General features: G+C 49.7%; 1 protein-coding gene across 2 annotated transcripts; it reads left to right on the top strand.

Annotated features, from left to right (window-relative positions):
* The first annotated feature begins 949 nt into the window (after nucleotides 1-949).
* GJB1 (gap junction protein beta 1) lies at nucleotides 950-8,237 on the top strand. 2 transcript variants are annotated; one of them, XM_028523104.2, is made up of 2 exons: nucleotides 950-1,053; nucleotides 6,734-8,237. In XM_028523104.2, exon 2 carries the CDS (start codon nucleotides 6,750-6,752, stop codon nucleotides 7,599-7,601), a length of 852 nt encoding a protein of 283 aa, XP_028378905.1. In that variant the 5' UTR covers nucleotides 950-1,053; nucleotides 6,734-6,749; the 3' UTR covers nucleotides 7,602-8,237. The 2 variants fall into 2 exon arrangements, with proteins under 2 accessions (XP_028378905.1, XP_028378906.1); XM_028523105.1 differs by lacking the exon at nucleotides 950-1,053 and adding an exon at nucleotides 6,261-6,362.
* The last annotated feature ends 6,340 nt before the right edge of the window (nucleotides 8,238-14,577 follow it).

The raw sequence follows: 14,577 nt of genomic DNA, 5'->3' as shown, positions 1-14,577 counted from the left end.
AAGAATTAGGATGATTTCCCCTCTTCTGCCACCTGTCCCCAGCATGTATCCAGTACTGAGTACCATGTATCCAGTACTGAGTACCCAGTAGATGTCCAGTAAAGACTCACCAATTGATGTACTCACATGCCCAGGTTTGGCTAAGGGAAGCTGAGGCTCTAGCTCTCTTTCTAGCAGTGAGCTTGAGGTGAGATGGCGCACACGAGGCAGGGAACAAATTTCTGCTGACTTCACTTACTTCTTTGCTGCCATTCGGGCCACAGAATTAGCAGGGTCTTCAGGTACATCTTCCTTCAAACTGGACTGATCCCACAGTGAATAGTTGACATTCTTTGTTTACTTTGATGATTGCCAAGATCTGTTGCTTGGTATGCATTGCAGTCCAATTGCCTTGGCCCTGAGGGTAGAAAAGCATTTTGAAGTGGTTTCAGAGCTCTAGGGTAGAATTTGGAATACTTTGGTCCATCCCCACCCACTTAAGACATGGCCAACAAGCAGAGAGTCAAAGAACATCCAGATACTGCAAGGTGAGGGAAGTAGTGTCATCCCTGCCTGGATTTCAAAGTGCCAGTAAGCACTGCCCATGCCTTTTTTCCTCCCCAGAGCCATATCCCTTTAAAGGCTGGGAGCTGTAAGGGTTAAAGGGAGCGTGGGAACCCTCTCTGCAGCTCGCCAGTACATGCAGTCTACCTGTGGCCAGGGGTGGGGGCAGGCTGAGGGCTGTCCAGGTCCATGCAGTTCAGTCTCCCAGAAGAGATGGGCTAAATGTGGGCACATGTGTGACAACGATGCCTCTCTCCTTCTGGGACAGGGTAGTAACTCTAGGCTATGTGATCTCTCTATCCAAACCCATTGGAAGCTCAATGGATTGGTCTTATTTAATAATTGTGCATAGAGGAAGTGGGGCTGGTTAATGTTTGTCTTGGGCCATGAGCCACAACTGGCAAGGCCCTGGGTTCTTTGCCCCTCCCCTTGGCTTGACTGACAGTACCTGGTAGCTTAGTGCAGACACGTCTGCAGGCATTCCCGGGAAAGAGCAGCAGCAGCAGCCAGGTGAGGAAGCCGGGGCCTGAGAGAGGTAGGCAAGTGGATGCTGGTGTGGCACAGGGAACAGGAATGGGGTCTGGGGAGAGGTCTGAGTCTTGTCTTCTCTTGGCCTTGGCTTTCAGTCACTTAGATCCTTTCTTTACTGCCTTCTGAGCTGGAGGGAGGCCCCTCCTGCCAGGTGGCAGGCTTGCTTAGCCTCTCTTTGTAGCCCCCAACTCTTACCCTCTTTCCAAGTCCTTTTTCCTCCCAATCTTCTTCCCCAGCCAAGAATGCCCCTCATCCCTCACAAAGAACTGAATTCCCAGGAGGACTTGAGGAGCCCTCTGGTACAGGTCTGCTATGCGTATCTCTTTAAAGCATTTTCTGCCACACGGGGCTAAGGTTCAGTGAGACCGTGGGGCACTTCCAGGTGCTCCTTTCCTTTCCTGATTAGAAGGTAAACCAGCCGTGCAACCAACGTGGGGGCTGCAGGCAGATAAATACAGTGCACTCAGTATGTGTAGAGGGCCAGCTAACAGGGCTGAGATTTGGGAGCATGCATTTCCATCTTTTTGTGGGAGGCAGGCAGACTTAAGCAGAGCTTGGAGTCAATGATGATTTGGATATCTAAAGGAGGGGTAGCCTTCCAGCTGTTTGAAAGTTTTCCAGCTGTTGGGAATGGCATGGCAGAATGCAGGGACTTGGAAAATGGCATAAGGGGAGAATAGAGATAAGAAAGGGATTCGAGTGCATAGAAAATAGATGTGGATGCAGCAGAGCAATGGGGAAGGGGCCCAGGCTTTGGTGAGGGACTGACATGAATCCTAACAGGAGTTCTAGCACTTGCTTACCAGCTGTGTGATAAGTTGCTCAGCTTCTTTAAGGCTCCTTTGCCTTATGTGTGAACTGATGACAATAAATAACCCATAGCTCACAGGGCTGTCGTGACAATAAAGAAACCCAGCACTCTAGCACACACTAAGTATCCCATGAATGGTGGCTGTGCTAATACGCCAGAGTAGAGAGAGACACAGGAAGTCGTATAGTTGATGGAGGAGTGAAAAGGTATAGATAGGTCCAATGGTGGGTCTCGGTGAGGAAGCTGAAAGTAGCAGGAGTTGTATGAAAAGACCATGGCAGAGCGAGGAAAGGAGAAATTTGGAATGAGCTACACTGGCCCTGACCCAGGCCTAGCCACAGAATACATATGGCAGAGGGGTACAGGGTAGAGGGGACAAGGCAATGACTGAGGGGCTGTGGAAGCACAGGACTGAGGCAGGGAAGAGAAGCAGCAGAAGAGGAAGAGGGCTGAAGGGGTTTGGCCTTAGCTATGCCAAATTGATGAAGGCAGCCTGAAATTCAGAAGTTAATCTCACAGAAAGCCGCCTGTCCTCACCTGGCCAGAGCTGCCGGTGAAATGAGGTGAAATGGTGGGGAAGTTGGGGAAGTGTGGAGTCTGAGGCTAAGTGTAATCTCATTCAGCCCAGGCAGGCTCCTCTTGACCAAACTGAGAAAACACAAGGATTTCCTGTACTTGGAAAGAGGGGTGGGGAGGGGGCGGAAAGAGAGGGACTTGATGAATGTGTATGCACACGTGTGTGTGTGAGCACGTGCTTGTGTGTGTGTGTGTGTACGCATGCACCCACCCATACAAGCACATGTGGGAAGGAGTACAAGATTTTGACATGTGGGCCTGGTCTCAGAATACAAAGTCTTTAAAGGAACAGAGGCTGCCAAAGGCAGTGTAATGTACATACAAAGGCTTTGACATGCCAGGAAACTAAGCTTGAAACTTGACTCCCATTTAGCAGCAGGGCAGTTGTCATCGAGGAAATTATTTAACTTCCCTGAGCCTCAACTTCCTTGCCTGAAAAATGGGGACAATATTACAGGAGTGAGGTAAGGACTAAGGGCAATCTCCCAATTTTGACCTGTTCTTGAGCATTTGGGCGAATCTGAATTTGAGAACAAGGTCAGAGCCTGCCGTGGCCAGAGAAGTCTTGTCTGATTAAACATGAGGGAAGACACGCCCGGAGCGACACAAAGCATATCAATATTGGACTTTCACCCGAGTGACACCAAGAGTCTGGATTTCAAAATCAGGTCACTCTCCTAAAAGTGTTTTTTTAAGCCTTTGGGTACAATGTTGACACAAGGATCAGCTTTCTTTCCTTCCAAGTGGGAAAGTAAAACTTGGAGATCCAAGTGCCCACACAAGGGTCCTTAGGGGCCCCAAGGGAGCTACTGGCTATGTCCCAGAGGACTCAAGAAGAGGAGAGGCTGAAAGCTACAAGAACCTAGAAACTCGGAGGTGGCCAGGCTGCTTGTGGGGCACCACGAGGAACAGAGAGCAGAGAATCGCTGACGCTTGCTTTGGACTTTGAATGAGCCATGCAAGAATGCTAAGGAAGGGAAACCCGAACAAAATCAGGATGCAGCGGAAAGGCCTGGAAAGGAAGGAGAGGAAAAGAGTTGTCCGTTGATAGAAAACGGGGAGAAGGAACCACAGGACAATAAAAGCCAGGCCACTTCTGAATGCCCCTGTTTCGAAAAACACAGAAAGAAAATTATAATTGCAGCCAAAAGTGGTAGAGCTTATGGGGCAGACTATGGGCTCTAGAGTCGACTTGGCCTGGCTCACATCCCAGCTCGGTCATGTGCTAACTGTGCAACCCTTGTGACCCTTGTACAAATCCCTTCACCTTTCTTTTTTTGAAAAAATATTTTATTTATTTATTTTTAGAAAAAGGGAAAGGGGAGGAGAAAGAGAGGGAGAGAAACATGGAGCAGTTGCCTCTCGTAGGCACCCCAGCTGATGACCAAACCTGCACCCCAGGCTTGTACCCTGATTGGGAATAGACCTGGTGACCCTTTGCTCTGTGGGACAACTCCCAAGCCACTGAGCCCTGACCCTGGTCAGGGCTGTCCCTTCACTTTTCTTTACGGCAACTGCCTCATCTGTGACATGAGGATTCAAAGCAACACCTACCTTGCAGGGTTGTTCTGAGTTTGACAGGAAATAGTGCACATGCAAAAGACCTGGCACATAACAGATACTCAGGAAACAATTATTCTCAGTGTTCCTTGACCACGTGTGCTCGAATCTAACGTCTCACCAGACGAAACACTTCTTTACAGCTAACCGTGGTGCCTCCTGGAGCAGGTCTGCCTTCAGAACCCTAGGCTTGGAGGAAAGGGTCCCTGTGTTTGTGCTTCCTCACGCTGCCTTAGGCCCACAGCATACTCTCACTAATCTCTTGTTTTAAAGTATTTTATTTATTTATTTTTATAGAGAGGGGAAGAAATGGAGAAGAGAGGGAGAGAAACATCAGTGTGTGGTTACCTCTCGCATGCCCCCTACTGGGGACCTGGCCTGCAACTCAGACATGTGCCCTGACTGGGAATTGAATTGGTGACCCTTTGGTTCACAGGTCAGTGCCGAATCCACTGAGCCACACCAGCCAGGGCAACTCAGTAATCATTTTTTAAGTTAAATGAAGAAACCTTGTTCCAAAAAGCAATCTATGTCCCGTGGACTGTCTCTTCATCCCCTAGTCTCTTTCATCCCGTTCCCCAACTTTTTAATTTTATTTTAATTGTTGTTCAAGTACAGTTTTCTATTTTTTACTCCCATCCCAGCCCCATTCCCCAACGTTTGCAGTTGCTAATACCCCTCCCCTTTCCCCCTGGAACAGAGAGAACCACTCAGAATAGGAGATGGGGCTTCTTCCGCAACTACTGCCCCTGCACTGGGGGCAGGAAATGCCCTGCATTTCCTACAAGTACAGGCCTGTATTCCCCTTACATCTACTTCCCTGCTTCTAACATGACCTCCCTACAACTTAATGGCCGAAGTGGTGGGAGGTAGGGGGAGGCCTTCTTGCCTGTCTAAGAGCTAGAGAGAATTTCTTCCCTAGAGCAATTGGCAAGCTTGAGAAACCAGGAGGTCACAGTGTACATTAGACATCGGAGGCAGGGCAGCGAAGGAACAGCCTGTTCTATCTCAGATGGACACCATAGGTCAACAACAGAATTGGGAAGAAACAACAGGGATATTGGGTTTGGCGGCCCACTTAGTCCCCTAAAAGCACATTGTTTTTTCTTCCTCATAAGGGTTCTTGCTTCTCTTGATCAGCAACTATGACAGTAGAGCTGGGCTAAGAACTTCTGCGAGTTGCTTCATTGAATCTCACAATAACCCTGGATATTAATGCCGTTTGTAGATAAGCAAGCAGGCCCAGAGAAGTTCAGTCACCAGTCCAAGGCCTTATTGGGTGCAGAACCAAGATTCCATCTTCTACCTTTCTATTTGATTGCTTAACTCTTTCTTTCTCTTCCTGGCTTAGTCTCTCTCACCATGTGCCCATCCGTCCACCCTCTGTATGGGTTCCCTTTCCAGAAGCTCAAGGAGGACCATCACAGTATGCTCTGTGACACTGGATTTGGAATTTACCCACAGGTTGACAACTTCCACGTTGCTTGTACTTTTATGGGTAGCATTAGCCTTGGCTTTATGTTGTCGTTGCTGTTGTTACTATCGGCTAGTCTTGGCTTTTGCTGACACCATCTGCAAAAGCACAAGTATACTGTGGAAAGAGCCCTGACTTCTGCTTCAGCTCCTTTGGTGTTCCATCTTCCTCTACACTTTCACGCCGTGTGCCCTGGAGTGAGGGACTTAACTTAACTGAGCTGTAGCTTCCTCATCTGGAAAGAGTAGGGTAACACTCCTTAGAGGCTGGCTAAGTGGGTCAAAAGAAAGAATGCATGGGAAAACGACTAACACAGTTCCTGGTTTAATAAATAGGAGCTCCCTTTCCTCTCCTCTAGCTCACCCACACCCTGGAGGGGATCTAAGCCTAGGAAAAATCCCACAGACCCTAAGTTTCCAGGAGGGTCACGGGGAAGGACCTTGGCAAAGAGCGTCCTGGTTCCCTCGGGTCCCCTTGGGTCCCCTCTTACATGTACCTGTCTTTGTTCCATCTCCTCCCCCTCCACCGTGGCCATTCTCCTGGTGGGGCTATGGGGCGGGTGCGGCGATGGACCGGGCGGGCACAGAACAGGTGGGTGCAGGCTGGGTGTCCGGCGCTGGGACACAAGTGCTCTGTGTGTAGGGTGGGCGGAAGTCAGGGCGTTTGATCTGAATTCTAAAGGGCGTTGTTCAGAGCCCCACAAAGGTCCCATTGTGCAGACACTGGGTATAAAGCAGCATATGACTCCCCAGCACCGGGCGGTGATGAATTGGGACGCAGGCGCGGACCCAGGGACCACTCCCCCGGCACAGACATGAGACCATAGGGGACCTGTCTGGGTGGCCTCAGGGATAGGCACTCCCCAAGGTAACAGGGCTGTTTGGGTTTGCCCCAGGTCCAGAGTTAAGGAGCTGGAGGATGGGGAGCTAAAGAGGACGGCTAAAGGCAGAACGAGATGGGCGTGGCAAAGAAAGGGGCTACAGCAGAAAGAATGCTGGATGAAAGGAAAACAGGGAGATGGGGCTCAGGGAAGTCAAGTGGAGTGAGTGAGTGAGGAGGAAGAAGAGGAGGAGGAGTGGCTGGCAAGGGAGATGGGGTGATAAGAGAAGCCACAGGCTCATTTTTCCATCCCCATCACTGGTTCTTGAAAGGGCTGGGGGCTGTCAGGGCGGTGTGATGGTGACCAGCCTTCTGCCCCAGCTGTTCTGACAGCTTGCTTTGTGGCTCCTGTGTTGCAGGTGTGAATGAGGCAGGATGAACTGGACGGGCTTGTACACCTTGCTCAGTGGCGTGAACCGGCATTCTACCGCCATTGGCCGAGTATGGCTCTCAGTCATCTTCATCTTCAGAATCATGGTGCTGGTGGTGGCTGCGGAGAGTGTGTGGGGTGATGAGAAGTCTTCCTTCATCTGCAACACCCTCCAGCCTGGCTGCAACAGCGTCTGCTACGACCAGTTTTTCCCCATTTCCCACGTGCGTCTGTGGTCTCTGCAGCTCATCTTGGTTTCCACCCCAGCTCTCCTCGTGGCCATGCACGTGGCTCACCAGCAGCACATAGAAAAGAAAATGCTGCGACTCGAGGGCCATGGGGACCCCCTCCACATGGAGGAGGTGAAGAGGCACAAGTTCCACATCTCAGGGACACTGTGGTGGACCTATATCATCAGTGTGGTCTTCCGGCTGCTGTTTGAAGCCGCCTTCATGTACGTCTTTTATCTGCTTTACCCAGGCTACGCCATGATGCGGCTCGTCAAGTGTGACATCTACCCCTGCCCCAACACAGTGGACTGCTTCGTGTCCCGCCCCACGGAGAAAACAGTCTTCACCGTCTTCATGCTGGTCGCCTCTGGCATCTGCATCATCCTCAACGTGGCTGAAGTGGTGTACCTCATCATCCGGGCCTGTGCCCGCCGAGCCCGGCAACGTTCCAATCCGCCTTCCCGCAAGGGCTCGGGCTTCGGCCACCGCCTCTCACCTGAATACAAGCAGAATGAGATCAACAAGCTGCTGAGTGAGCAGGACGGCTCCCTGAAAGACATACTGCGACGCAGCCCAGGCACTGGGGCCGGGCTGGCTGAGAAGAGCGACCGTTGCTCTGCCTGCTGATGCCACATACCAGGCAACAACCCATCCCGCCCCCCACCCTGCCCTGGGCCTGTGCCCCCTTCTCCTTTTCTGGTGCACAGGCCGCTGCCTGCTGAGGAGAGCTGCCATCAAAACCTCCCTCCCCTCTCAACTCCCATCCTCCCTGGGGCGTTCTGTCTGAGGTGCTGAAGGGGTGGGGAGCCTGAGGCCACGTAAGTCCACGCTCAAGGTTATTGGGGGTGTGGGCAGCTCTTGTGGTCTGCTCTCCTTCCTGTTCCCTCTCCATCTCCCTGGGACCACTGGGGACAAGACATAGGATGCTCTGACAGCATCTCCAATGATGAAACTAATCTTAACCCTGTGCTGTCAGATATCCTATTTCTGGAGTCACATCAGTGGAGAGGGAATCAAGCAAGTGCGGTGCAGGGAGGGTGCTGTGGGCCTGTGGGTGGAGAAGGGAGGGTAGCAAGAAAAGGAGGAGCAGTGCTCGCAGCCTCAAGGAAAAGGAGGACGAGTCTGGGGTGGAGGAGTTAGGGAGGGAGAAAGAAGCAGGCAGATAAATTGGAGTGGGGGGTTGGGCTGGGCTGCCTCTGCCTCTACTCCCCAAGGCCTCTCTCTGCCTGAAATGTTACACATTAAACAGGATTTTACAGGAAACGAAGAGGTGGTTTGTGTGTTTGTCCAGTTCTTTCTCCTGCAACTTTTGACCTCCCCCGGGTGAGCTGGCCTTGGCTGTTGCTGATCAAGAAAGGAGTGGGCTAAAGACGCAGGGATTTGGGAAGCCGAAGTTGCAAATAAGGAGCCACCGCCCTCCTGGCCTGCAAAACCAGGCCTTGAGCTGTTCTCTCCTGGGTTCTGTTGTTTTGACTTGTTGGGGGTTTGTTTTTCTGTTTTGTTTTGTTTTTTTTTTTTCATAAAAGCTTTATGGGGGTCCAAGTCCCTCCCTTACTCTGAGTTTATTTATTTTGTATCCATTTTAACTACACAGCTTATTGAGTTTTGGTAATTGCATACAGTTTTGTAAACGTGACCATAATACATTAGAAAACATTAACATCGCCTCAGAAAGTTCCCTTGGGCCCCCTCCTCTGAGTTTGAAAAGATGAAAATGACAACTCCCTCTGGAGAAAGAGGAATTGATCAAGTTTGCAGGTCTTGGAGAGGAGCACACATTGCCTCAGTATCTTGGTGAAGCCCCCTCCTCTGCGCTCCTGGAAGAAATTGTCCCTTCCGTTGCTTGAAATTCAGCATTCTAGGAGAACTAATGCCCTGCAAGCCACCCATCCAATTGTGCAGTGACCTTGACCCCTTTTCTCTGGACCTAGCTCCTAATTCTCCCCTCCTCCTCCTTCCTTCCCTATAGGGACCAATACCACCCACCCCAGAGACGCCTCCACCACAGGTCAAACATAGCATAGCAACAGTCTCCTCAACCACATCGCTCTCCCAAGCAGCAGGTGAACTCGGCTCCCCTCCCCGTGTCAGCTGTGCTGGGAAAAGCCCCAGACTAGGACTTGACAAAACTGAGTTCTAGTCCTGCTTTTGTCACTTCTTAACAAGGCACTGCCTTCCCCCAGCCTCAGTTTCCTCGTGAGCAAATAGGGCTGGCCTCGCACATCTCTAGGCTCCCTTAAACACAGTGTGCCCCAGGGATTCTGAAAAGTCTTCCCCAGCCTCACCGGTGGCCCCTCAGAGTAAAAGTTTCCCCCACAGCAAATTTCTCTCCTCAGCTTTCCTACCTCGTAACAGAAAAAAAAATAATAATGATTTGCCACTCCCTCTCAGAGGGTGCTGACTCTACGTGGGAAGCGTAGAAAGGAAGAGAACGTCTGATCACAATTGCTCTGTTCTAGAAACAGTCTCTCCTTCCTACAGAAAGCACAGAAGGTTTCCTCATTGGAGGCTGTTCCTCCTTTAAAAAAGAACAGAGAGGCCTGGCTGGTGTGGCTCAGTGGATTGAGCACTGGCCTGTAAACCACAGTCACCTGTTGGATTCCCAGTCAGGGCACATGCCCGGGTTGAGTGCCATGTGCCTGGTTGGGGGTGCACCAGAGGCAACCACACATTGCTGTTTCTCTCCCTCATTTTCTCCCCCCCCCTTCTGCCTTATCTAAAAATAAATAAATAAAAATAGTTTTAAAAACCTTTAAATACAAAAAAGAAAAGAGAGAGTAAGTAGTCCTTTCCCCCACATTCAGCAATCTGAGAGAGGGCTTTCCCCTCTCTTAAAAGAGATACATTCCTTTCCTGCCAGAAATTTCCTTGCTCCTTGGAAGCTGGCATCGTACCCTGTTAGAGGAGAGGTACACACCCCCTCGTGGTGGGAGAGATGCTTTTTTGTCTTACAACCCATCCTGTCCCCACCTGCAACACAACACAACACAACACAACACACACAGAGCATCTCTGCTTGGTCGAAAAGGCCATCAAGAGAAAGTTTTTCCTTTTTATAAATTGCACCCTGGGCCCTGGCTGGTGTAGCTCAGTAGATTGACTGCATGCTTGCAAACCAAAGGGTCACCAGTTTGATTCCCAGTCAGGACACATGCCTGGGTTGCAGGCCAGGTCCCCACAAGGGGGTGCGCGAGAGGTAACCACACACTGGTGTTTCTCTCCCTCTTTCTCCTTCCCTTCCCTCCTCTAAAAATAAATAAAATCTTCACACAAAAAGAAATGTCTGTTTAGAAAGTAATTCCACCCTGGTTCCACAGAAGGACTTCATGCCCTCTCCACACTGAGAAATGCTAAATCCACCATCACCCCAGAAAACTTTCTTTTCAAAAGATTCTCTAAATCTCCTTTGGAAAGAGGCTCCAACTCCAGATCGCGGCTTTCCTCTTTAGGGGGCAGTGGTGGGACAATAAAGCTACCCAGATGGGGATTTCAGCCCAAAGGACACTTACTCTTATGTCCCTCTAACCAATGGGAGCACACCAAAGGTGGCTTGAGGGAACCAGTGCCTGGGGGGGCAGGAAGCAGGAAGAGTAGGTGTAACCACAGGAATGGTGTTTTTATTTGAGGCTCTGATCACAAGAGTGTCAGGAAGAAAACCAGGAGGCAAGCGGGGCTTAATCCCCACCAGCCACCCGGTAGGCAAAGTGTTGAGCGATGGGGATAATGAAGAGGACATTGGAATCCAGACACCTGACTGCCTGAGTCTCCATTTATTAGCTCTGTCCCCTCAGGCACATTATACTTACCTCACTGAGCCTCAGTTTTCTTATCTGCAATACAGGGTTTGGAGGAACGTTTCCCCCTCTCTTACAGAGAAATCAAAGGAGTCTGCACAGAAGCTGGGTAGAAACTGGAAAGGAAGGTAAGATAGCATCAGAAACACTAGAGACCATGGCCTCAAGGCATGCTAAAGTTTGCAATAAACCAGAAAGGAGGGAGGCTGTTTCAGCTAGGCTGGACCTAGTGGAAAGAACTTGTGATAATAGGGTTGCCTCCCCACAGGGAACAGCCAACAGTCCAAACAGCAAAGTCCAGGAGGCGTTACAAACTTCTCTCAAGCACAATCCATCTAAGGGTCAATATTCTAGGAGTCTGAAAAAAAAGTCAGAAAGAAGCCTAATATCAACAGGAGTTTTTAACACACTCTTGCCCATGGCACTGGTGCTTGTAGGGACATTTATGGCCTTTTAGAGGCACCTGTGTGCTGAGCTATCAGGAGCTGGGAGCAAAGGGACAGAGTCAGCTCCTGGATGAAGAGACAGGCTGAACTAGGCGAGTAGTTAAGGTCCCAGCCAGCTGAGATGGGATTTCAAAGCAGGCTGCAGTATCCATAGAGAATTGGCATGGCAACCATGAACTGATTCAGAGGCCCAATCAGATAGCCTGGGTGCACACAGTGGCAGCTAGAGGGGAACGCCGGTTCCATTCGCTGATTCCACGCTACCTAAATGCCAGGCCTGACCTACGGTAGGGAAGGGGCTGTAAATACCCACCTAGCTGGGCCTCCTTTGATCCCCGGACTAGTCCAGGCAGAACCTGTCAGGTGGGAAGGTTCTAGGGACCTTCCTAGGGAAGGAGAATAAAGTGGGCAAAAAACACATGGTATCTGAAAGGGCTTGATATTTTCTTCAGATTTAGACCAATAATCTGCAATGGAGAGTTTAAGGAGTGGAATGGCTAGAGTGAAGGTGGGAAAGATAAACTATGGCCAGTTTACCGTGGGCCTTATATGTTATTATAAGGGCTTAAGACTATCCCATAGGGAGCGGAAACCATTAGGTTTTTTTTTTTTTTAAGATTTTATTTATTTTTAGAGAGAGGAGAAGGGAAGGAGAAAGAAAGGGAAAGAAACATTGATCAGCTATCTTTCGAACTCAGGTATGTGCCCTGACTGGGAATCAAACTGGTGATAGTTTGCTTTGTGGGACGGCACTCAACCCACTGAGCCACACCGGTCAGGGCCCGGGCCCATTAAGGGTTTTCAGTGGGGTAGTGCTGGTTTCAGATTTGTGGTTTCGGAGCTCACTCCCTGGTAGCCACACAGGAAAGTAGATTAGGGATTGGGAATAGAAAATGCAGAATGACCAGCTCTGTATAGCCCAATAAGACAATAAGACTAGGACAATGCCCTGGCTGGTGTGGCTCAGTAGATTTGAGTGCTGACCCATGGACTCAAAGCTCACTGGTTCGATTCCCAGTCAGGACACATGCCTGCATTGCGGGCCAGGTCCCCAGTAGGAGGCATGTGAGAGCATCAGACTGATGTACCTCTTGCACATTGATGTTTCTCTCCCTCTCTCTAAAAAGAAATAAATAAAATATTTTTAAAAAATAGCCCTGGCTGGTACGGCTCAGTGGGTTGAGTACCAGCCTGTGAACCAAAGGGTTGCTGGTTCAATTCCCAGTCAGGGCATGTGCTTGGGTTGCGGGCCAGGTGCCCAGTAGGGGGCACGCGAGAGGCAACTACACACTGACGTTTCTTTCCCTCTCTTTCTCCCTCCCTTCCTGTCTCTCTAAAAATAAGCAAATAAAATATTTACAAAAAAAAAGACTAGGACAGCGGCACAAGGAAAAAAACGAGACAGATATGAGAGGCACTTTGGATGTAGAATCTACAACAGGACTTGATGTCTGAATGTGGGGAGGTAAAGGAGCCAAAGATAATTTGCACATTTCCTTCCCCTTCCTTGACTGACTGATTCCTAATCATTCAAGACTGAGCTCAAATGTCATTTACTGTGTGAAGCTTTCAAGTCTTTCCTCTCTGCCATGCCACCGCCACCGTCCCTCAGCAAAAATAAGTCTCCCTTCCTTTCGGAATTTCTGTTGTACATTGCAGTGTATGTCAATTAGAGTGCTTATCAAATTGGGTGGTAATTACTTGCATAACCTTAATAGAAGGGGGTGCTTAGCCTGATCAAATAAGGGCAGTCGGGAGAGGTTATAGGCATGAGCTGAGGTTCAGTGTCTTGAAAGAGAAGTATGTGCTCAGCATGACTAGACCAGAAAATGGGGGCGGGGGATGGTCATACTAGGTGAGACCAGCAAGGGCCTGTTCATGATGGGTCTCATATACTGTGCATAGAAGTTTGCACAGCAGTTTGAGCTCTCAGCTATCCCATGTAGGGACCCTTGTGACTTCAAAGCTAGGCCCTTTGCTAGACTTATAGGCGATTCTGTACTCAGAGTTATAGATTGACTGTGCAGGTTTTCAGGAGATGCAACGCAGGGCAGACCTTCATACAAACAGGTGCATTAAGGTTGATGGTCAGCTATGGAAGAAAGAGCAGCGGTTTGACGGTGGACTTCGAGGACAAATTGGAATTTACACAGGATGGTGACAACGGTTCTCCATTCCAACTGAAGTCTCTCTGAAAAGTCCGTACAGTATAGCGATTAGGAGCGTGGTCCACTGCCTACCTGTGTGACCTCAGGTCACTTCCTCGGCTACTCTGCCTCCGTTGACCTCATTTGTCATACAAACACAATGGTAGTCCCTACGTCACGGGGACTGCGGTGAGGATTAACTGCGCTAATTATATATAAAACACTTGGAGGAGTGCCCAGCTGAAGGTAAGTTCTGTGCAGGTGTGTGCTGTTAGGGTTTCATCTCGCTATGTTTGCCGCCCCGCTGCTATTCACCACCTTTCTCCAACACTGAGCTGAACTCTTTGCCGTGTGTAACTAACACGCTTTCTCCACTGTTCAGTTGTCAATTGCCACATGTGTGCGTGCTGAGGGTAAGCAAGTCTGAATGTTTGCATACATCTGTCACGATACATAGGACCACATTTGTGTATCTATGTGGCAGGATGGCTGTGAAGGGCGTCTTAATTCTTAATGCAGTTTTCATGCAAAAGATGCGTCTTAATCATCCAATAGTCTGAAACCTCATTATCAGACTTAGAAATCACTTCGGTGGATGAAAGGAAAAGAGACTGGAGTGCACAGTATGGACCAGATTTGGTGTTAAATTAAGCACTTACAAACATAATCTCTGTCATGGCAAGGTAGCTATTGCTGTCCCCACAACTGTAGAGGACGGAATGGAGGTTCAGGGAAGGCAGGTGATAGGTCCAAATTTGCAGAGCTGGAATTCAGACACAGACCCGTGCTAAGCCACAATCCATGCTGTGTGCTCTATAGCAAAGTAACCAGTGTGTGTTGTCGTTAGGGAGTGTTTCCGGACATGCAGATGGGGCGAGGTGGGAGAAGCTCACTTTGAAACAATACCCCTAAATGTTAACCTGCTGGAGAACCAACTGTGCTTCTGGGGATCCCTAAGGTCAAGGGTGAGAAACAGTGGAGGTTTCAAAAGCTCAGGGTTTGGATGGACAGGGGTTCTGCATAACTGTCTCTTTCTGTCTGCCCTTCACTGCCCAAACTGCCTTGCTTCGTGGGGATGCACAATTTCTGGATCCTGCTCCAGGCAGAGATCTCTGGAGATGCTGTCTCGCATCCAGAGTGCCCTAATTGTGTGAGCACAGGGAGGCTCCTTCCTCAACTTTCACCATCTTTCAGAGACATGCCTGGTTTTCCAGCC

The sequence above is a fragment of the Phyllostomus discolor genome, chromosome X (genome assembly GCF_004126475.2).
Source record: "Phyllostomus discolor isolate MPI-MPIP mPhyDis1 chromosome X, mPhyDis1.pri.v3, whole genome shotgun sequence".
In the NCBI taxonomy this organism is placed as follows: Eukaryota; Metazoa; Chordata; class Mammalia; order Chiroptera; family Phyllostomidae; genus Phyllostomus; species Phyllostomus discolor.
This window is presented reverse-complemented; position numbering and strand designations above follow the sequence as displayed.